This window comes from Agelaius tricolor, unplaced genomic scaffold (assembly GCF_023055355.1).
Source record: "Agelaius tricolor isolate 1412-34295 unplaced genomic scaffold, bAgeTri1.0.p SCAF_4, whole genome shotgun sequence".
NCBI lineage: Eukaryota > Metazoa > Chordata > Aves > Passeriformes > Icteridae > Agelaius > Agelaius tricolor.
Genome location: NW_027269264.1, coordinates 41,963,496 through 41,986,558, shown reverse-complemented (window position 1 = coordinate 41,986,558; position 23,063 = coordinate 41,963,496). Strand labels below are relative to the sequence as shown.

Sequence of the window (23,063 nt, the reverse complement as noted above, 5' to 3'; positions counted from 1 at the left end):
AGAAGACACTTCTAACTTATCTGAGTAGAAGCCAGTCATCAGATCACCTAGGAATGAGAAGTAATTTGATCAGCAGCAATGGAACAAGCTGCAGCGAGTAGATGAACTGGCACTTGAGAGCAGTCAAAGAAATGAAGTTATTCTAAGGACACCTTTTTAACAGCCACAAACGAACAAAATTTCTAAGCAGCAGTCAATTATTTTTACTTTATTATCTTTTCTGTTTAAAAGTGGCAGGAAATTTTTCATTATTACCTTGTTTAAGCAAGCTAAGTTTCCACTGGTAGGAAGAAACAACCAGGAAAGAGTAACAAGACCTAAAACCCAGATTCAAAGCAATGCCTGACCTTTCTGGCAATTGTCTTCCATTTACTGCATACATGTTAATCATTTACTGGTACACTGGCTTATAGCTTCTGCTCAGCACAACTGCACTCACCAGACGGAAACACAAGTTCAGTTTTCTCAAAAGAGTACTGGGGTGGAGGGAGAGAATTGCAATCACATCTTCAGACCTAAACAAGAAAAGGTTCTTGTAACATCACACAGAATTCAGGAGGTATTTTAGCACAGGATTACACTCCACAGGAAACTAGGCAGTAAGTGATACCTACCTAACAGAACCTAGGCAGGTTCAGCCTCCACTAATTGGTGGGATGATGGCAACCTCGTCTCCAGGCTGCAGGACCAGGAGCTGATCTCCAAGAAGCACGTACTCCTGCCGAACAGCAAACACCACTTGATCCCGGATGAGAGCAAGCCTGAGGGGGATTGGAAAGAGCACAAATAGGTTTCCAGACAATGTCTGCATCTAACCATGAGATTTCATTAAACAGCAAACTGGTGCTCAGTATAGGGCAGCTGAGGTAAAAACCACTGAGACTTACATAACTTCACTTCCAAGACACTGTCAAAAATACAACAAACACACACCTCCTAATCTTGGATTTTCTTGTAATGGCCAAAAACAAATTAGATCAGTATAATTTTCAGAAATCAGGAATTGGATTTGTCATAGGCCTATGTTAGAACAAACCAATCCATACCAGACCTACTTCAGAAGCTTACAATAAAAAAGTTGATAACTCAAGAGGCAGCAACTATCCAATCTGGGATTAGAAGGAAGTACTGTCTTGATGCAGTTTGGCAGGACTGGAGCAATTTTCTTATACATCAAGAAGCATTGTGGTATGCTGTTCATGAGATCTCATGAAGATTCAGTAATCAGAGAGCTGCTCTTGTTGTGTGTGCTCAGACATTGTGAGGCTTTGGATCTTTTGTACTTACAGGTCTGAAACCTGCTATTGATAAGGAGTGGCCACAGAATTAAGAGAGCAAATGTGATGTGTCTTCTGGCAGATCTTCTACATATTTTTTATGTGAGATATTGCTTAGAGAGTCCATAGCTCTGGATATCATGAGGCAGGGAATCATTTCTATGACTAAGTACAATTACATAGCAAGCATGAGGACCATAGCAGTAAGACAGGAGAAAAAAAGACTGCATTTTACTTCAGATGACACAGGCATGGTAACAGTTCTTCTTTGAGACTACAAAATCTGGCATAACCAGCTCAGCTGTATTGCCTAGAAACAAGTAAGCAGACCAAAAGAGTACAAGTAAAAATCATCTTGTTTCCTACCAGCTAGATAGACAAAAAGTAGTCAAGGCACAGGCTGAGCAGAACACAGTAGCACTGATTCAGAGAACAGACTGAAGGGAGGGATTGTATGAAAGCAAAGCAAGCCACTAAAGAACTGTGCACTACCATGAAACTGAAGTGCCCATTAGAAGGACAGGCTCTAATTAAAGTCCCTTGCAAGCTAATTAGTTGGGGAAAATGTGTCGAACAGAAAAGCACTGTCAAGTACGCTCAAACTGCAATTTGAATATGCATTAGCAATGTGAATAGAAGTCTGTGGTCAATGCCCTACAATTATATTGAGTTTTTCCAGAAAATTCTACCGCCCCAAGTCATCATTCATAAAAGGATAAAGTTGACAAATTACAGCAAAATGACCAATGGCGCTGCTGCTGCTTCTGACATAGACAAAAAGGCTGCAAAGTAAAATATATGCATTCCCTACTGCCTCTAGCACCCAAACACACTTCATTTCAATTCTCTGTGAGGAAAAGGTCCCTGGTCCAGTGTTTTGTGAAAAGTTTCTCACTTGGAAACAGATACCAATGTTAAATAGTTCATTTTTTTTCACAGTGTTTAAGAGCATTTTACTAAAGAAAGACTTGGACATCTAAGTCCAAAGTTTTGGTAAGCCGAGAGCAGTGAGCATTAAATCCTGAGGACCACAACCTCTTTTATAATTTACTCTTTTTTTTACCCCCTTCTATCTCTCCAAAATGGTGTTGTACCTTTGTCCATCAGACTTATTCTTGACAGGACTGAGTACCTTCCCTCAGCTTTAAACAGAGGGGACATTTCTATTAACACCCCCAAGAGCACCAATGCTGCTGAGACCCTTACAGCATACACAGTACTTTCTCAGGACCAGACTCCTTATGAAATGCAAACAGCAACGTTTCAGAGCATTGAAGTGGCTGACCATATTTGTTGTGTTAGGGCTGAGTGGCTGGAAGCCTCTGGGGGCTTCAGTTTCCTTCCTGACCTGCATTGCAGAGTGTGCCATAGGCTCAGACCAATGGCTCACAGTACAGTTAATCACAGAATCAATTAAGTTTGAAAAGCACTCTGTGACCATGGCACAAAGTCCAATCTTCCCTTAAAAACCTTCAAGGACAGTGACTCCACCACGTCCCTGGGCAGTTCATCCCAATGTCTTTGCATCCTTTCAATGAAGAATTTCTTCCTAATGTCTAACCTAAGCAATTGGAAACACCCACATATTATCATTTATTTCTTATTTATTGTCCTGGCTGTGATTGATACCTCCTTGCAACATCTCACCTTCTCCACAGACTAATAACATGGTAGTTTTCAGGTTACCACACCACAGCCTTCCTGGACAATGGACCACGGGTACTCTCAGGCCCAGTTTTGGGTACATCTCCCGCACCTGGGCCCTCCTTGTGTATGCAAAAAGCTACAACACTTCCAGCTGTGCAAAATACAAAACATTTAGTGTTTAGGGTTACCAAAAGAAGGTAACACCATTTGTTTTGTTGAAATACTGCTATGTGCTCCAGCCCAATGCTAAGTACCGAATTTGCATTACAAAAAAAAAAAAAAAAATTTAAAAATCCACGTTTCTTTGTGCACCTCAAGGGTAACTTGCTGCATACCTGGGGTGGACCTTGACGATCTCCTCCCAGAGCTGCAGAGAGGTGATCTCCCGCGGCACCGAGAGGGTCTCGCAGCGCAGCCCCGCCAGCTCCGCGCTCCTGGCGAAATACAGCACCGAGACCTGCCCGGGGAACAGACAGCGCTCAGGGCCGCGGGGCCTGCCCAGAACACCGCTCCCAAAATACCAGCACACGACCGGAACCAGAGCGCCAAGATCTCGATGCCGATCGGCTGAGCAGCGTCCCTCCTGCCCCGGCTGTCAGGACAGCGGGGGAAAGGAGGAGAGGGCGGGGGCCGGTGAGTGACCGCGGATCCGCGCCCGCCGCCCAGGCCGCTCCCGCTGCCCATCGGGGCCAGGGGCAGCGGGAGCCCTGCCGCCCTGTCCGGCACCGGCCGAGCCTCCGGCCGGACCGGCCCCGGGGTCGCCGGCTGGTGGCACCTACCTGGCAGCGCATGGAGCCGCCGTCCCGGGGCGAGCTGCCCTCCGCCGCGGGCCCCCGGCAGCGCCTGCGCCGGGGCGAGAGGCGCCGGGCCCGGACCGCCCCCTGCGGCCTGGCCGGGAGCGCCGCAGGCCCGCTCCCTCTGTCGGGCCGGGCACCGCCGGTTCTTTCCCTTCACGGGTCGTGGCGAAGGCGGGAGATGCCGGGGCTTTGCCCCAAAACTCAGGGTACAGTGTTAGGGACGGCACTTTACAAGCCGGATTTTCAGGAGGACTCGCAGCCCCGCGCGCACCGGGATTGCAGATGTTCGCAAACATTATGCGTCCACAGCCTGACGTGTTAAACATGTACTAAATGCACAGGACAGGTAGAATTTGCTGTAAAAGCCACGGATCCGTTTCAGTGCTGACACAGGATTTCAGGGTTAGGGCCTGTTTCACCTCTGCCTGCAGTAAGTGAGCAGGGTGGAAGAGCGCTGGCTCTCACCGGGGAGGGGAGAGTGACACGGGGTGTGTAGAAAGTGCTGCCGAGAGACCCAGAGCAGTTGTTCCACACGGCATAACTGTGTCCCAAAACTACTCCTTGTGGGTGGCCAGGGTTATTTCTGTAGTGTTTGTCTGGTGACACCTGTAACCTCGCAGCAGTAATGGAGGAGCTCCTCCAGGCAGACAAACCAGGGGTAAGTCCACAGCCATTAGCAGTGTGCAGAAAATCATTCTGCCAACTCCCAGGGTCCACAATGAGACAGAGGAGTCCTGCAAAAACAAACTCTACTGAAAACTAGGGAGATCCCACTGGGGCATAACCATCTAGGATCTCTCCAGTTTTTAGCAGACGCAGCCTCCATTTATTCTAAGCGCCATCCTGCTTTTCCCATAGGGTGAGGTACTAGGAAGATACAACTTTTCAGAGATCCGCATACTACATATCTCCCCTCCAGCATGTATCCCCACACCTATTCTTCCAGAACCTGTTGGTTCTTTCAGGTTATCTAGTTGTTTGTAAAGGCATGCACACCCATTTCTCCTACCATCAGTGCCATAGAGTTTATGGGCAGTAATTGTGATTTGGGCCGGTGGTCATTAAATTGTCAAGGTTGGAAAAGACCTCTAAGATCATTGAGTCCAGTTGTTACCCCAGTACCACTGTGTTCACCACTAGTCCATATCCCTGGGTGCCATATCCACAGGTTTTTTTAACCCTTCTGGGGCCAGTGATTCTACCACTTTCCTAAGCAGCCTGTTCCAATGCCTGATCACCCTTTCAGTGAATCGTTCTTCATATACATACTAAATCTCCCCTGGTGCAACTTGAGGCCATGTGCTCTTCTTCTGCTGCTTGTTCCTTGGGAGAAGAGACTGACCCCCACCTGGCCACAGCCTCCTTTCAGGCAGCTGTAGAGAGCGATAAGGTCACCCCTGAGCCTCCTTTTCTCCAGGATAAACACCCCCAGCTCCCTCAGCTGCTCCTCACAGCACTTGTGCCCCAGACCATGTCCCAGCTCCATTGCCCTTCTCTCGACAAGAACATCAGTCCTTCCTGGATGCAACACTGTCGGTGAAAAAAAGCAAAAAACAATTAAAAAAACCCAACCTAACAAACAAACAAACAAACAAACAACAAAAACCACCATCAACAAAACTGAGAAAGGAAGCAGACTTTTCTGCATAATAATTCTCTGATTTACAAAAACAATGAAAGTTAAAGTGATTACGTTTTTCAAAAAGTGTGTGATAGAAATACAATCATTTCTGGAGAGCAATTGTATTGCACCAGTTATTCAGTACATTGTGTCTTAATCCTCTGCTGCGAGGAACAAATAAGTTACTTTTTAAAATTGTGTTCTTTTGTGAATGATTAACTGGTGTTACAAATTGAACTCTCCTAAACACAGCATGTGTCAAGTGAACAAAATAATTGCTTTCTTTTTTTCTCTGGGCTGAGTAATTTTGGATCTATACATCTTAGATGGAATAGATCACTTTGACATGGTGTGTGTAACCCAGCCAGTAGCTAGCAAGTGGCTGGCACATTTTTCCCATGCAAAAGGTATACCATAATAGGTGTTCTCAGAGTGAAGTGGAGGAGTACTGGCCTCAGCTGGAGAAAATTAGCCTCTCAGCCCAGAAAACAGTGAGCTTTGAAGGAGTGAGCTTTGAAGGATTTATCTGTACATTTAGGGTTAAGACAACTATGGAATAAGGAGAGATGGGTTACTGACAGTGAATTTCTGGATTTTCTTTCTTTGATCTCGAAGAAATAACTCACCTAAACCAATTCTTGAGTATTTTTCAAAGGATGGATCAGTCTTCAGCTCTGCATTACATGATTTAGTTAAAGGCAGATTATGTGCCTAGGAAGCAGAGGAATAGAGTATGATTTGTGACTCTTGTGATCCATTATCTATGTTCTTGAACAGCTAAGAAGCAGTTAAAAGTTCTTAATCAAAATCAGGAATTAAGATGAGGTGTAGTATTAGTGGCTAAAACAAAATTCTCCCTAAATACCTCTTTATTCTGTCTTATCTTCCAGGAACATCAGCCTCAGCAAGAGGTGGGACAACTACACTTCTTGGTTTGCAAGGATGAGTTTTATCCAGATTGATTTTGTTTGATTGTTTGGTTCTTTGGCTTGTTTGGTGTTTTTGGGGGGAGAGTATAGATACCTACATAAAATTAAATAAGAGATAATTTTATAGCTCTGGAGGAGATATGCTAGCTCTGTAGAAACCAGGATTCAAAACTATCCATTATTATATAGACTAGGTCTATATGATATTCTCTTAAAATATTTCCTGTTTTGTATCGTTCTTTCAGGCACTATTTTCTTCTTGGACCTTTTGGGTTGGAATATCGGTAACTGCAATTTATAATATCTTGTTCTGTTACTTCTTGAGTCTATTATTTTCAATTATATCTTGTCCTAAGTAAAGGGGCCTTTGCTGTAGCAGAAAGGCGTGTATGTATTCTCCCATGCCAACATGTACATTAGCTAGAATGTACATCATGTACATTTTCAGAATTTATTTCTTTCAGATGTCTTCAATTTCAAAAAAGTTTTGTTATGAAGTCCTCCAAAACAGGTGTTTCTTGTTCCACTTCATAACCTTTCTTTGTTTTAATAATGTTTAATACTGAAAATTCAAATTTTCCTGTATATGTGGGATATCCTTACACTTCCCAAATAGCAGCTTAAAGAAGCTCAGTTCTAAGGAATATTCTAGATAGGGATGTTTTACCTACTAATTTCTTTCTTACTTACCATCAGGAAACTTAGAACTTTTAGATGTAGCTGGAGTATGCCCAGACATTCTGCTTACAGTCTAAAGCACTAATTCTGCATGTGATGTTGAATAGAGAGAGCCACAGCAAAGTCAGCAATACTTAAATAGGTATACTACTCTGTCTGCTAGTCCTAAGTTAATTTTGTAACAACTTAGTACAAGAATTGGTATAAAATATGACTGGAGGCACTGGGAAAACCAAAGAGGATTGAACTGGAGACATGTTGTTAATCTTTAATTCTTTTTACCAATGATTTACCTAATGTTGCTGCAGAAAAAAAAGTCTCTCTAGGACTGCACAAGACTGTGATTGTCTAATTTCTAGCAGATTTTCTGTTTCCTTTTGTTTTCATTTTAAACATTTTCTCAGGACTGTTTGGTATAAATCATGAGTTGCTGCTCTGAAGTTCAGATTTATACTTGGGAAATCTTCAGAGAATGTTTTTTACTCCAGTTTTGTTGTTGCGAAGAATTTAGGCCATGTTGATGTCAGACTTGAGTGCTCTTTTTTTTTTGAGATGTTGATGCATAAGACGTTATTTAGAAGAACAAAGAAAATTCCTTTACTTCAAGCTTCCTGAAATAACTAGGGAAAAGAAAAATTATCACTCATGTCATGGAATAACCCTTCATTACCTCACACACCCTTCATATTCCTTGGGCAACCAGCCAAATCTGAAGTCATTTTAGTATTACATTTTTGCTACTGAGTTCATTTAAAAAAAAAAAGAACACAACAAAACAAAAAAAAGGCCCAGAACAAAACAAAAAAAAAAAAAAAAAACCAAAACCAAAACAAACAAACAAACAAAAAAAAACCCAAAGGAAAAGAAGGGAAAAACAAACACCCCAACCCCTCCAAAAAAACCCCAAACCCAAACAACCCCAAAAGTAATTTGGAATAATCTACAAGGATCCAGAAGTCAGGCAGGTACAGGAGAGATGTCACTGTGAATTCCAGTAATTCCACTGAATTCAGGTCTGAATTTGGGATCATACGTGTCAACACTGATAATAATCTGGAAAACATCTTCCTATTTTGGAAGGAAGGAGAGCTGTTTCTTGAGTTTCCATAGTGGAACATTTGAGGGAAAAACTTGAAAATATGAATCTGTCTGAGACACTGTGACCTCTAGGATTCCTGTATGTGAGGTATATGTGGCCGTTTGACCAATGTATTTAACATTTCCCTTGGCACTCTTTGAAATTGTCTATTACAAAACAGATGGCGCAGTAGTTACTTTTTGAAGGGCTAGAAGAGCAGGACTACATCTGGAATCAATCTTTAGATCCCTAAACCAATAGATCACCCAGTTTTAAGAGGGCCTTCTAATATAATTGCATTGCACAAGTACAGAGAAAGAATACACAGCTTTAAGGCAAAGCATAAGCAGTCCGGAACTATAATTCATAGACACACAAGTCTTTCTGTTCAACTGTCTCATTTATGGGCAAGTCTTTTCTACAAGAATTTATTTTTATTGAGCAACAGCAGTAAGTGAAATGTGTAACTTCTTCAATGAGATTTTAAAAATCCACAAATTTTCAGGGTTTGTATAAAGTATTTTTCTTTTCTGTTGGCAACTGCAGTATTCTTAGAGAGATTACTTCTTTCCTTCTTATACTGTTCTTTGCCCAAAAAGGTAGCTCAAGGTATTAAACTAGAATTCACACCATCATCATTCGAGTAAAGCCAGTTTTGGAGTTTTTGATGATTATTAAGTCTTACAACACATGCTCCAAAGAATGATGGGAAAGGGTATTAGGGCATTCAGGATTGATGCTAGCATAAAACACTATTTCTGCAAACTTCAATGCCAAAGGAAAGTGCAGGTTTTAACCCATAGAACGTCATATTTGAAACTGCCTTGTACTGAACTGCCTGGCTAATATTTGATCTGGATTGTCTAAATATTTAAAAGATTAAATGTGTCATTTGTCTTGGAAAAAAAAAAGTGTTGTCAAAAATGCACTGCTTCCTGCAAAGGTCCCGAATTTCTGTAAAAAAGTTGTTATAGGGCAAGGAATTTGGAATACTATCAAATGAGATATCTGAAATAATGTTTAGAAAGATAAAATTGGTCCTGTATTTCAGTATGTTTGTATGCCCTTCTGTCCTTTTGTAAAGCACCTAGAACAGGGAGACATGAAAGGCTGGCAGATAAATGATAGTTGTTGGTTTGCATTCCCAGATTACATTGTTGGCACTCTAATTATCATAACGTGTAAGAGTTTAAAATACTGTACAAAGTAAGAAACATTTCAGAATATCAGTTTTTCTGAAGCCAGTGGAAATCCCCAGGAACTACTCAGATCTGTAGGTGACAGATGAAAATGAAGAAAACCTCTACTAGTTCATAATTTGTAATGTCAAATTACAGATTGAAGTTACCTTGTCTTTCCATTATTTCTAATCATTATAGCTGCTTTACTTGGCTTGAATGGGGAAGTTTTGCTGAAATTTTAAATTACTATTATTTGAGATTAGTATTTCAGTTTAGTATCTTCATAATAGCTGCCACTGGGGGCACACACATCACGATTGTAATAGAATATTCTGCAAATGGCAGTCTATCTTAGGTTTAGATTCTGGCTATATGACATGGTGATCCTTTTGAAATCTGTTAACATATTGTAGAAGGTTTGCCTTCAATCTTTTCCTTACATTTAAGATGTAAATATTATATAGCTGGTTCTGTAAAATGTTGCACAACTTGATTAATTCTACACTTAGAGTTTAATATTTTCAAGTTATAGAGTTAAAAATGCATACACTTTAATAAGCACTCCAAAGGAAGAGTTGTACAGTAGACGTGTACCTGCTCTGGCTCTAGCAGGGGGTGGGCTGCAGCTTGCATCCTGCCTACTCATCCTGCCTACCTCGTACCTGCCTACTTGCCATCCACAGGATCCCTGCTGGTCCCTGCAGATGTTCATCACCACATGGTGCATGTATGAAACTGAATTAGTATTGAAAAGGAATACTCTTATTGAAAGGGATCTATGCTTTTCACTCATCTGTTTTGCACACTTCTAGAAAATCATGCCTAGATCTTGACTGATGGTGTCTTCCAATGAGGTTGATCAGAAAGGCATTATTTCCACCAGCCCATATGCCCTGGTCATATTCAGCTTCTCTCTGTGATGGCTGACAACTGGAATGCTTCCTTTGTAAATAGGAAAGGTGTTTCTTTAAAAAGGTTATATTCTGTTGAAATTTTTCCAAACCCTGGAAAAACATTGTGTGATTAGTTCTGAAAGCCAGTCACTTGATACTTTTACATTTTAGTATGAATCCATAGGGGTTTTTTTGAGGGAGAGAGATTGTGGTTCTGCAGATAATGAGTTCATTTTCATACTTAAAATTTACATTAAGAGCTATGCTGTATAATGGCATCCAGGTAGCAAATTCTGCTTACAACTAAGTAAATGGCATTGCCTGTACTGCAAGTGGATAATGAAAGACCCTTAAACCATCTGTACAAATTCTGTGTGCAAATCTGAGATGTTAAAGTTTCTATGGCTTTGTTTTGACCAAAAGTTTCATTGTCTATTATATATAGTGGCACACTTATCCACATGAGGGCACCAGCTGACATCTTATTCTCAGACCTGTGTGAAACCTGTTTCTGAAATGATCATGTTTATCAATGGCTGCTCCATCTTTACAGAGCTGGAGTAAAGATTAAGCTGTTACATGTTACAGTTCTCCAATTTTGGGGTATTTTTTTCAATTCTTAGGGCAGCAATATTTTCTCTTTCCCTGAATTCTACATGCAACAGAAATCTTGAAAAATACTTCAATCACATAGAGATGTGGGGATGTTAAGTTTTTAAAATAAATAAAATCAAAATTATTTTTTTATTTGGCTATATATTAGAATCTGAAAGAACATTCATTTAAATTGGTAAATTTTAGTATTTCTTAGCTTTGGAAACAGAACAAATATCCTGAGGTTTTAGCTTCGTTCTTATTAAACCCACAACAATATGCAGTCAACACCCATTCCATTTGTAGACAAGCATACAATCAGGTTATTTTTACTATTTTATTTTTATATATAATAAAAGTTATACAATCTTAAAAAAATGCAAAGGGTAATTGATGTACTCTGTACATGTACAGAGTACTAATGACTGTACTCTGGGTTAGGCTGAGGATCCAAGACCAAGCTTGTCCATTTCCTTTCCTTGCTGAATATTAAGAATATCGACCAATGTACACTACAGGAACAATCTCATTTCCTCTTCTATCTCCTAAAGTTTCAGGCAATCAAAACTGCAAAGGCCTGAGGCTTTCCTCAGGGACCAGCAGATTGCATGCTGTAAGGAGGAGGTATCAGTCTGTTACCCACTTTAGGGAAGGCTACCCAAGCAGACCACACAGTTATTTGACAGAGACAAGTGCACACAACATGAAGAGATGTAAAGGTTATGTTTCTTTGAAAACAATTTGATAGCTTTTTGAAGAAAAATTTCCTTTTTCTTTTGAAGTCAGGGATTTCAAAAATGTTTCAGAGTACATTCACAAAATGTTTTAGCTCAGTGAAGCTAATCTTTCTAGACTCTAAGAAGTGGAAACCTACACGTTTTTCCAAAGAATAATTTTGATGTCTCTTGGTTTCCCCTGCCCAAGCCTGTTTCTCCTTTGACTGTTTGTGTGAACTGGAGAAATTGGGATTCTGGGGCTGATCTTGGTCTTGGGGAATATGCTCCCCTGATACATATACTCCCTAGAGAAACAAAATGCCATTTTTTCTATATTAAAGTTATCATGGTAGAACAGAGCTCTCTGAGTGGAGTGGAAAAAGCCTAGGAAAATTTCTTCTCAGTAGAAAGCCCATAGAGCTGGAAAAATCAGAAAAGGTGTTAAATTACTCTCAGTCTTTATTGAAGCATAGATACAGACACAAGCATGTTTTGTAGCATGAGAAGTAACCTGAGCATGGGAACAGGTACTAAAAAATTGAGAAAATCTGAATCTACTGAAAATCCTGATGCAAAATGTTGACTTAGTAGTCCATTTTTTTCTAAAAAACAAAAAGGAAAAAATAGCCAGTAAGAGTTTCAAAAGGTTACGATAGAAGAGGTTCTGCTTGATCCATAAAATATTTGATCCGCTATCTAGAAGTCTGGATTAGCTGAATATATATTCACTATCTGAAAAGCCTGATGCCTTGGAAACACCAGAGGATTTCTAAGATTCTAGACCACTTTTAGCAGAAGTCTGACCTCAGTTTATTTCAATGTAGCTGATAATACAGGAGAAAAATTCTATGTCCCTAGAGAAGAAGACAAATCTAATGATGCAAAAGAGAGGACCTGAGATTTCAACATGCACACTGAGCCAACAGGAATAAGGCAGAAAATGTAGCTTTGTTGCTGAGTAAAAGACTGAGAGGGTCAGTAGCACTACGGGAGTGCTCATACCTGAGGGGAATTGTAAGGCTGATAACACTCTGTGTGCCAGGATTTCTGGCACATGTGAGTCACAGCCTCTTGCATTTAAGTAGTACAAACAACTTAGAGAAACTTCCAAAGTCATTGCAGGAACAAGAACTAAGAAAAAGATTAAAAACAAAAGACTGTAAACTGAAGCTGTAGCAACTCTGGCTAGAGTAGCGGAGATTTCTGTAGAAAGCTTCTGAGCAGGGATCTGTCAGAAAGGATAGGAGTAGTGTGATATACTTTTAGCTGTCCAGTGTAATGAACCTTAATTTGTTGCCTAGGTTTTTCTTATAGTTGTTGAAGAGATAGAGACATCTTCAGATAGTGGTTCAGGTTTTTTGTACCAATCTAATACTTACTTATCCTGAGTAAGATATTTGCTGTCTAGAGGCAACTGTATAGTTTCACTGACTGTAGAAGGATCATCTGAGACAAGATTAGACACAAAACTTTTAGACAGCCAAAGTGAAATAGTCCCATTGGTTTCTAAGTGGTGGTGTGCATTTATAACTAGGGTCTGAGTAATGGTGTCTTCTGCACAGAACCATAGAATCGTTAAGATTGGAAGATACCTCTCAAACCATTGAGTCCAACTGTTAACCTAATAGTGACATTTTCACCACTGAACCACGTCCCCAGGTGCCATATCTAGACATTGGATGGTTCACCTGATCTTCTCTAACAAGGTGACCCACTTGTGGATGAGGGGAAAGGCTGTAGAGGTCAATCAAGCAGGACCCACCTGCTACATGGCTTGTAATTCTATATAAGAAACTTACACTAGTTGACCTGTCTCATCTTTGGTACGTGAAGACCCAGGTGCTAAAAGTAACAAACAAATAATGACACCAGTGTGGCACAGGAGAAAGCAGTGATGTAGAGAGGAGTTCAGATGCATGCAGGCTTTGAAGATACAGGCATCCTTGTACTGGGAAGTGGCAACTCTGGAAAAAATTTAGAAATAATGACAGGAATCATGTGTGGTGTTTTCCTCAACTCTTCTCTTTTGCTAATATGTATTCAATGAGAGCATGGACCTTTCTGTATACTTAAGAGCTCCTCTTCCTTGCCACATCGATACCCAAATAACAGTAAATGAGTTCAAATGGATCATTTCCCAAATCCAGCTGTGCTAACAACATGAAGATTCTGTGATACAGGATCTAAAGTTTCCTAAAAGGCTCCTGATTTTCAAGTGACATGTTTGAAATAATTATTAATATTAAAATTAATAGGAAAACCCCAAAACTCAACAATATGTTTATTAAAAGAGTAATCTTTCCATGAACAAAAGCACTAACATGTTTTCCATAGGTTAACTCTGACTGATTTTCCAGATATCTCTACCATGGAAATCAGGTACTGGTATGATTGGTAAAGCTACTGCAGTGAACTTCTTTTTTTTTTTTTTTTTCCCAGTTAGGGGAATGTCCCACATTTTTTCCCCAGCACAGCCTCAAGGCAGACTTCTGGCTTCCACTTCCTTAGTCTAGACTTCTCCTGGACACCTCAAATTTTTTACATATACACTGACAGGGACCTGCAACCTCTTTTTCCAGGCAGCAGCGGGACTTGAACATACTTGGTTTGGCTGGTGTTTGCATTGAAGGACAGATGGCAGTAGCCCTTTTTTCCCCACCTTTGCAGTGAGTGTAGATTTGCTACAGAATGCTTCCAGAGTGTGCCAAAAATGGTACCTGTAGCAGCTTGAGAGAAACTTACTCTGTACTCATGTACAGCAGCTTTACAGGGCTCTGGGAACTGCAAAACCTGCTCTTTTATAGAGACCTGGTGACCCTCAGTCAAATTCTGCAGGACTAGCAGCAATGGCAAGTAAATATTGATTAAATTAAAAGAATGTCTCTCTGCCTTTCCAAGGTTAAAACTACTACTGAATTTAATTTTTTTTTTCCTGGCTGGCCACAATTTACAGCTTATCTTAAGAATAATTTTGTCACTTCCTCTTAAGCCTACACATCTAAACAGCAAGAACATACATACAGCTTGTTGTACACAGAATGGTATCTGTGGGCTTGAGTTTCACACACCTTTGTATGATTTCTGCAATGAGGACATTTAATGTCTCTTTTGAAGAATTTTCACTTACAAGTCTTTTCAAAATTCATAATACCCTGAAAGTATTGTAGATAACCTGCTAGTAATTACCCCTTTTTTTGATAATGCACTGATACACTTCATTCAACCTGCTGCTAATTATTGCTGGCCTTGTATTAAAAGACTAACAAATGCATTTGTTGCCTGAGTAGATACTCTCTAACACAGAGTAGATACACATGTAACATTTTTAATTTTGGGAGTACTTCTGGTTAGCGGCCAGCGTCATGATCAAATGTGGTAACTGCTGAAAGATGTCTAGGTTTAGCCAAAAGAAACTTTGCAGAGAAAGTGTATCAGTTCACCATGCAGCTGCATGAACATTGATGCCAGCTCCGGCGAGAAGGTATGGGTAGGAACTAGCAGTTGGAAAGTGGAATCAGTTATTTCATCAGCATTTGCCAAAATAAACTGCTGATGGGTCTGCTAACTAAGCGTTGCCAAATAACAATGATATGTAAGTAGAAACTCACTACTGATAAAGTCTTACATTAGTCATCCATAAATTTAAGACTAGAAAACTGAACCCAAATTTAAAAAGAACTCCAGATGTCTGATACCAGAATGTAATCACTCTCTCAAAATTAAATTCAAAGAAGAAACCGGTCAGAAACTTGTGCATGAAGATGGGCATGCTGTTGTCAAAGAAATGAAGGTTTAAATTAATGAAGTCGAGTGCCTTTCATTTTGCTGTCCATGCACATCATCAGCTGCCCTATGAGCTGGAATCAGGGTGCTGGTAGCTCCAAGACACAGGCCGTGGTTTTGTGCAGACCTAGGAGTGGTTCCTGAAAAGTAAAATGCCCCTATATTTTGAGAATAAATCTAGACTCTGTGATTGGTTTGCCAAATTGAAGACTCACAAGTGGTTAGCTAAACTAAAAAAAAAGTATATTTGAAGTTACAATGAGAAATTGCTAGAGTATTAAGTAAGCTCCTAGCATTACACCAGGGCCTATGGATTACTCAACTAATCTGGAATAAAGCTTTCTCTGTAAAATTAAACTCTCCAAAGTAGAAAATGATATGGAATTTCCTTTGGGCTAAGTACTCAGATCTCAGATCTGGGAAATAAATGTGATCTATAACAAACCTAATAGGAGCTCAAATACTACACAACCTCCTCCAGCAACCCCAAAGTAATTATTCTTTTCCTCAGTGCTTCTGTTGCTACATCTTGAGAATGCTTCTCAGGACTGAGGGTAAAATATCTCTTTTTAGACAGCAGCTTCTAAGCTCTCATCTTATTTGCACACAACACTGGCATTAGACCATTTTAAAACTGGTAATGATTAATTGTAGCCTCTTTATTACTAACACTGAATAATGCATACATAAATGAAAATGGTTAGTGGAAACCTGTATCTTACAAGCCTATGTTTTTTACTGTAGATCTTTCTTTTGCATTCAAATACATAAAGAATGGAGATGTTTGGTTTTTCTTTCTCAAAAAGTTGTTACACAGTTTAGCAATGCTTTTTCTTTGCAGCAAGATGAGCAGGAGTTGTTAGTTAAAAGACTTGAGTTTATAATCCAGCATACATGTGACAAGTCATATAGTGTACATGAGCAGCAGTGGTTTGTGAATCACTTCTACTGTGTTGTCTACTTTTCACTCGGTTGATATGTGATAATCCTGGCTTGTAAACTTTCTTGCCATGTGAGAGACTGAGAAACCAAAAGTAACGGGCATTAATTAAATTCAAGTTATTTCTTATCAGTCTCAATATTATTTATACCTTCTGTACCTGTTTCAGCCTGTTACAATTCACTTTAAAAGAAATAACAGCACAGATAAAGAAAATGTAATACTTTATGCAGAGCACAGCACCACTTCAGATACACATGAAAACTGTGAAAAATTTTCACCTTGGTATTGTATTTGTATGTTTCAGATTGAGATTTGTCTTCTGTCTCTTCCAACAAAGGATGTATTTTCTTTATTTTTCTTTTTAACTTTTTTCCTTCTTTTTATTTTCTTTTTTTTTCTTTTAACTTTTTTTCCCTTCTTTTTATTTTCTTTCTTTTCATTTTTTTTTCTTTTTAACTTTTTTCCCTCCTTCTTTTTATTTTCTTTCTTTTTTCCTTTTTTTTGTCAGCTCTTTCATGTGGATAGGGCAAATTATAGCACATTGGTTTTGGCAGCTATGAAGGAAAATTAATGTCCCCACATTCAAAGGCCAATATTTGAAAGAACTGTATATAGATGAGCCATATATTTCCATCATATGAATGAGACAGAGCAACACTGTCAAGAAGTGCTTGAAAGGAAAAGTAAAATATCTTTCCTTCAAAGACTTTACATTACTTTACATTACCACTTTTTTTACATTTTGATCTTGGAGCTTCTTCAGTTCTAGCTTGACCGCTGTCTAAGACATGCTATTGTTAAAATCAGACTACTGGTGCTTCAGAGATTTTGCTAAAGTTTAGTAAATGCAGAGGAAAATGTCACTGCTTTAGTTATAAGCATATATAGGGATAAAATATTGTAAATTATGAAGTACACATTGTATATCATTCTTTAGGAACTAAAGTACAGTAACAACCTTTAAAACTATGATATTTCTCAGGCTATAAGGGTTCTCACAGTGGTGCTACCCCTAGAGGAAAATTTAAATATCATCCAGTAAAATGATGCAACTCAGTATCCTTTTTAAGACCAGTTTATTTAATTTCACTGTCATGCGGATTAAAGCAGCCTAGATCGCCATAATCTTAAACACATGTCAAGATGGAAAGAGAGCACAACAGCACAAAGATCCTAACAGAACCTGTTAACATTCATGGAGGGTGTGATACTAAGGGATACTACATATATAAATATATACACACACATATATATACATACATATTATATTTACAGGAGAAACATAACACCGCTCTTCTTCTAGATGAGAAATATGGATGGATATTCACTGACATATGCTTGTCATGTATGTTTCCAAGAACTGGTGCATGTTGGTTACTGCCTCAGACCCGAGGTTATGCCACACCCCCAAAGCTTTTCTCCTTCCTTTTTAGTTGGTAGGTGTGGGGGTCTCTTGCTGGTCACTGTGACCCCGAGAAATGTTAGAAAGTTTCTTTTCCCAGCTCGGCACTTAAAGAAGGAGTCAGAGCTCTTCATTTCTTGGTCTCAAGATTGTTTATTGTATCTTACCTATGAAATTCTTTCTCCTGTCCTGCAGAGGTTGGCTCAGCAAGACAGTCTGAGGCATTCTGCCTGCTCCCAGGGCAGTGTTAAGTCTTTATACTAAAAATTATGTATACAATGTTTCCAATCACCTATATTAGACAGTGAGCTTCTACTCTAAACCAATCTAAAAGTGCCAACATCACAGCAGAAGATGGAGGCCAAGAAGAAGGAAGAAGAAAGGCTGGATGCACCCAGATCCCTCCATCTTGCCCCCTGAACCTCCATTCTAGAAACCCCAAAATCTACTTTTTCACCCTGTGATAAATTCACTATTATTCTACTTAACTGTCGTGGCCTGCAGATCTTCATCTAAGGTTGGCAACTTGCTCCATGGGTCATAATCAAACCCACCGGCATCTTGGGCTCTGTGCCAGGGTCTCTGAGCCCCCTGGCAGGGTCTTGGCTGCTCAGAACAGCCAGAGGGATGTCCTGGGTCCTGACAGATAGGGACTGTGTGCAAACCTGGCCTCAGCAGATGAGTCTGTGGGCTCTGGCCTCCTCCTGGCCAAACCCAGCCAGAGCTAATTTTCAGGACAGCTGCAGGATTTGGCTTTCTTGTGGATACATTCTTCTCCCTCAGTCTTGTTTACCTCCCTCAACCTGAGGTAATTAAACAGTAGTGTCACTATTGTATCTCAAGCTCTGTTGGGCAGCTTAAATCACAGTCCAAAGCTTCAGTCCAAACATGAAGGATGGGTGGCCCTCGCTAATCACAGCTTCTTTATACAATTTCGCCATAATGTGAAAAGGCTTGCTTCATAGCAATGCTTAAGCCATTACCCATAATGTTTCAGTCTCTGACATCGCTGGTATGCCCAGAGCCCCTGTGAGGCTTTGGACACAGTGCCACATGAGACCCCAAACCCCACAGTGCAGAGGCCTGGCTTTGGAGGGTGGACTATACAGGGCATGAAAAGTTGGGCAGATGGATGCAGCCAGGGAATTTTGGTCAGTGGCTCCATGTTCAGGTGGAGACCAGGAATGAGAGGTGTCCCTCAGGGCTCTGCCTTGGCACAAGAGTTCCTTAATGGTTTTGCCAATGACACAGAGATTGTATGGATCTTACCCTTAGCACAGGGTTTGCAGGGGACAGGCAGCTGAGCAGGGCAGAGGCCGAGGAGGAGGACTTAGGCTTGCAGATGGAGGAGAAGCTCAGCAGTCTGTGCTCACAGCTCAGAAAGCCAGCCATATGCTGGGCTGCATGGAAAGGAGCGAAGAGCAGCAGGTCCAGGGAGGTGATTGTGGTTCTCTAGTCCATTTTTGTGAGACCCTACCCAGAACATGACATCTGTGTCTGGGGTCCCAAGCATAAGAAGGATGTAAAATGAATAGAATAGAATAGAATAGAATAGAATAGAATAGAATAGACTAGAATAGAATAGAATAGAATAGAAGTTCAGAGGAGAGTGATGGAGGTCATCAGAGAGCTGGAGCACCGCTGCTATAATGACAGGCAAAGCAGAGAATATGTTCCAATCCAATTAGGGAGAGATGCCTCTGCCCAAACCAAGGCGCACAAATGAGACCATATGATGACAACAACATGCAGATTTTATTTAACATGGATTTTATTTAACAAGAAATGCGAAGTAGAGAGATAGAAAAAAATAGGAAAGAGATCTCAGATAGAGAAAGAATGGAACTCAAGGATCTTTAAGGCCCTTCCCAATACAAAGCATTCTGTAATTCTAGAATATGTGTGTATTTGTACTTTAACTTAATACTATTATTACCATCAATATAATTGTTATCATAAATATAATATTATCATCAATGATAATGATTATTGTTATTATTTACTTCTACTATTTCTTCATCTTATTATTATTTTTTTTCTTTTGCTTATTATTATTTACTACTATTACTATTTCTTCTTTTCTATCATCCTATTCTTCTTATTCCTATTCTTCTTCTTCTTCTTCTTATTATTATTATTATTATTTATCACAAGTAATTCTTCATCTTCTTCATCTTATTTCATCATTATTCTTATTGCTATTCTTTCTCTGTGTTTTTTTTTGTGTGGGTTTTTTTTTGTGGGGGTTTTCCTTTTCTTACTACAATGATTTCTTAAACCCACCTTTTATTTGTTTTGAAGGAACTGTGTGTGTTGCAATCCTGCAGTGTGCAGTGAGACCCTGGGGGCAATACCTCCTGTCTGTGCCCATTCTTCATGGATAAAATCCCAAAGGATCAGCTGGTAGCCCTTTCAAGATGAGAGGAAATGGCCTTTCCACCAGGGAAGGTTCAGATTAAATATCAGAAACAATTTTTCCCTGACAGAGTTGTCAGGCATTGGAAGAAGTTGCTCAGGGAGATGATAGAGTCACTATCTCTGGAAGCGTTCAAGGGTTGTCCAGATGTGGCACTTGGGGACATGGTTTCAGGGTGATGATGGTGGTGCCAGGGTGATGGTGGGATTGAGTGACTTTCAAGATCTCTTCCCGTCTTGATGATTCTCTGTGATTCACTGCTGTGCCACCTGCCACTAAATGTCCCTCAGGAGTGCTGGTTTGGGCTGGCCACATGAGTAATATTTGGTCTTGAAAGCACCCACTTGGGATGCTCCAAAGCAGCCAGGCAGTGCTGAGGCTGCAGGGCCACATCTAGGCAAAGGCAGCCCATGTAGCTCCCTCAGGACATGGGGCAGGCTGTGCACCAGCCACCACCTGCACGGCCCGGGCTGGGGCCATCAGCAGGCCCTAATCCTCGGGCTGCGGTGCCAGGCAGGGGCAGCAGAACTGTCTGCACAGCGCCCACAACGCCAGTCTGAGATAGGAGGGATGCTTCTCGTGGGGAGCTGGCTGCCACCTGTGGCGGCGTGGCAGGATCTGCCAAAACTACCACCTTCCTGAGAGTGTCCTCTTCAAGAAGGGTGCACCAGGTGCTTGCACCACACGTTGTTAATCGTTGTTACTAGAAGGTCAACAGAGAGAAAAGCACATGGGAGGGGCTTTTTGTATGGTGTTCCAAGGGCCTTTATTAGCAGCATACTAAAGGGAACCAGGGACAAAGAACCAAGAACAAAGGAGGGTCCAGGGTCATATACGGGATAAGGGAGGTGGAGCATCAGGTCTGAGGGCCAATGGGTTGAGGGAATAGGGGCGGTGCAGAGGCAGGGTTAGAGGGTAACAGCCAACTGGGATTCTGGGAAGGAGCTGTAAGGAATGAGGACCAATAGGGAAAGCAGAAGTGAGGAACATTCTAGAAATGCGGAGGGGAAACAAGATGATGAAACTTAGCTTATTAACATAAAGGCACAAGGAACTGTGGGAGAACATTTCTTTGTGTCGGCCAACTTAAAGGGCTATCTCTTCCCAGGGCATCCCTGTCTCCCTTCTATATCTTGGGATGCAGCAGCAGCCTGTGTGGCTCCCTCAGGATGTGGCGCAGGTTGCATGCCAGCCACCACCTGCGGGGCCCAGGCTGGCATCAGCAGCAGGCCCTAATCCTCAGGCTGCGGCCCCAGGCAGGGGCAGCACAACTGTCTGCACAGTGCCCGCAGCGCCGGTCTGACATAGGAGGGAGGTTTCTTGTGGGGAGCTGGCTGCCACCTGAAGGCTTGGGCTCCCAGCTGGGGACCTAAGCAGCTGGGGATGCTGCACGGGGCAGGGCCTGCCTCTGGCACCTGCTTCTTGAAGGCAGGAGAAAGTGCAGGTCCTCTGGGTGCTTGGGCTTTCACATGGAGAGGCTCAACCGAAGCCTCCTGAGGGACAGGAGCTGGAAGCTCATCCTCTGCAAAGTGTGCCAGTCTTTTGTCTCTGTCTTCTTCTTCAGACAGCTCAAGGACGCTCAGATTGTCCCACTCATCCTTGTTCTGCAGCAAGGGCTTGACCTCAGTGTGGTGAACACCCATGTGTTCCCATCTGTCCTGCATAAGCTCTTTATCACTGTCATTTTCCCAGCTGGACTGCGTGGAAGGTCTGTTAATATTCCCTTTGGACACCTTCCGGCCAATGGAATCTTCCTCTTCAGAAAGTTCTTGGCCAATGGACTCTTCTCTATCAGAGAGTTCTTGGTAGCTACTGACTTGGGGGGACAGCTCTTGCTCTCTGTATTCTTCCCAGTTTTGGGAGCTACCGACTTCTTGGGAAAGCCTTTTCTCTGTATGTTCTTCCCAGTCAGAAAATTCTAGGTAGCTCCTGGACTCTTTCGGGTACAACTCTTGTTCTGTGAAGTCTTCCCCTTGGGACAATTCCTGGTCGCTACCAATTTCTCCTGGGGACAGCTCTTGCTCCGTGCAAGCTTCCCCTGGGCACAATTCCTGGTAGCTAACAGCTTCTCCCGGGGACAGCTCCTGGTCTGTGCAGGCTTCCCCTGGGGACAATTCCTGGTAGCTAACAGCTTCTCCTGGGGACAGCTCTTGCTCCGTGCAGGCTTCCCCTTGGGACACTTCTTGGTATTTGTTCATTTCTTGATGGGAGAGCTCTGGGTCTTCTTCATCATCATACTGGAAAGGCTCAAGCTCCCCAGCCAAGGTGCCCTTCTCTCTCTCCTCTCCACCATGCAATCCCTGTCCTGACAGGGATGACTCCCTGTCTGTATCCTCTTCCTGCTTACTGAGTGCCTGGGCTCCCAGCAATCTGGGTGAGGGGCTGGGTGAGGGGCTGAGTGGGGCAGAGATTGGTCTCTCTTTCCTTTCTGCTGGAGCTGCTCCCTCCAGTTCTGCAGCCATGCTTTGGTCCACGTCCCTCTGTTCCTCTGGCTGCTGGCCAGATGCCTGGACCTCAGGCTCAGCCTTGCACACCACCTCAGAGCTGATGTGCCCTGCTAAGTCCAGCAGAGCCTGGCTGCAGCCTGAGGTGCTGTGTGAGGCAGGGCTCTCTGTCCCTGGGCTCTCTGGGCTGTCTATCTCTGTCTCTGGTCTCTCTATCCCTGACAATGGCATCTCATCACTGAGTACAGGAGAATCTGGTGCTTTTTCCTCCTTGGGAGCCAGAGGCTCAGGGGGCTTCTCCTCAGCAGCTCCAGCCACAGCAGCAACAGCTGCTGGCTCAGCCTCTATGGGACTTCCCAGGGCAGGAGAGGTGCTGGGCAGCTCACGGGCTGCCTCTCCTGATACCTTAGTGCCTATGCTGCCAGAAGAGCTTGGCCTCTGCTGGGCAGAAGTTTGGGCATCCTCATCATTCTCTGTGTGCAAGGGTTTGTCCCAGGTCTTGTATTTGACTTCTTCTCCCCATTGGGACAGCCTCTGGCTGCTCACACCTTCCTCCTGTTGGGACTGCCTTTGGTCACTCTTGCTTTTTTCCCATTGGGGCAGCTCTTCAACATTGTAGCCTTTTCCTTGGGATAACTCCTTGTGACTGTTGTCTCCTACTTGG

General features: G+C 42.0%; 1 protein-coding gene and 1 long non-coding RNA gene across 2 annotated transcripts in view; one reads left to right on the top strand and one right to left on the bottom strand.

The window, feature by feature from the left end:
- Positions 1–439: 439 nt before the first annotated feature.
- LOC139589222 (molybdopterin synthase sulfur carrier subunit-like) lies at positions 440–3,846 on the bottom strand. The gene is made up of 4 exons (XM_071425434.1): positions 3,704–3,846; positions 3,260–3,381; positions 615–761; positions 440–515 (listed from the first exon to the last, which is right to left on the bottom strand). Exons 1-3 carry the CDS (start codon positions 3,713–3,715, stop codon positions 635–637), a joined length of 261 nt encoding a protein of 86 aa, XP_071281535.1. The 5' UTR covers positions 3,716–3,846; the 3' UTR covers positions 440–515; positions 615–634.
- Positions 3,357–23,063, top strand: part of LOC139589223 (uncharacterized) — a 48,001-nt gene continuing 28,294 nt past the window's right edge. Inside the window, exon 1 of the long non-coding RNA XR_011678975.1 lies at positions 3,357–3,557. This is a non-coding gene — a long non-coding RNA (uncharacterized lncRNA). The remainder of the gene's footprint in view (positions 3,558–23,063) is intronic.

Bases quoted from the DNA above. Each gene is read 5' to 3' on its own strand.
- LOC139589222 (XM_071425434.1), bottom strand. The intron at 762-3,259 runs GTATGCAGCAAG...AATCCCCCTCAG, and splicing joins ATCGTCAAGGTCCACCCCAG to GCTTGCTCTCATCCGGGATC.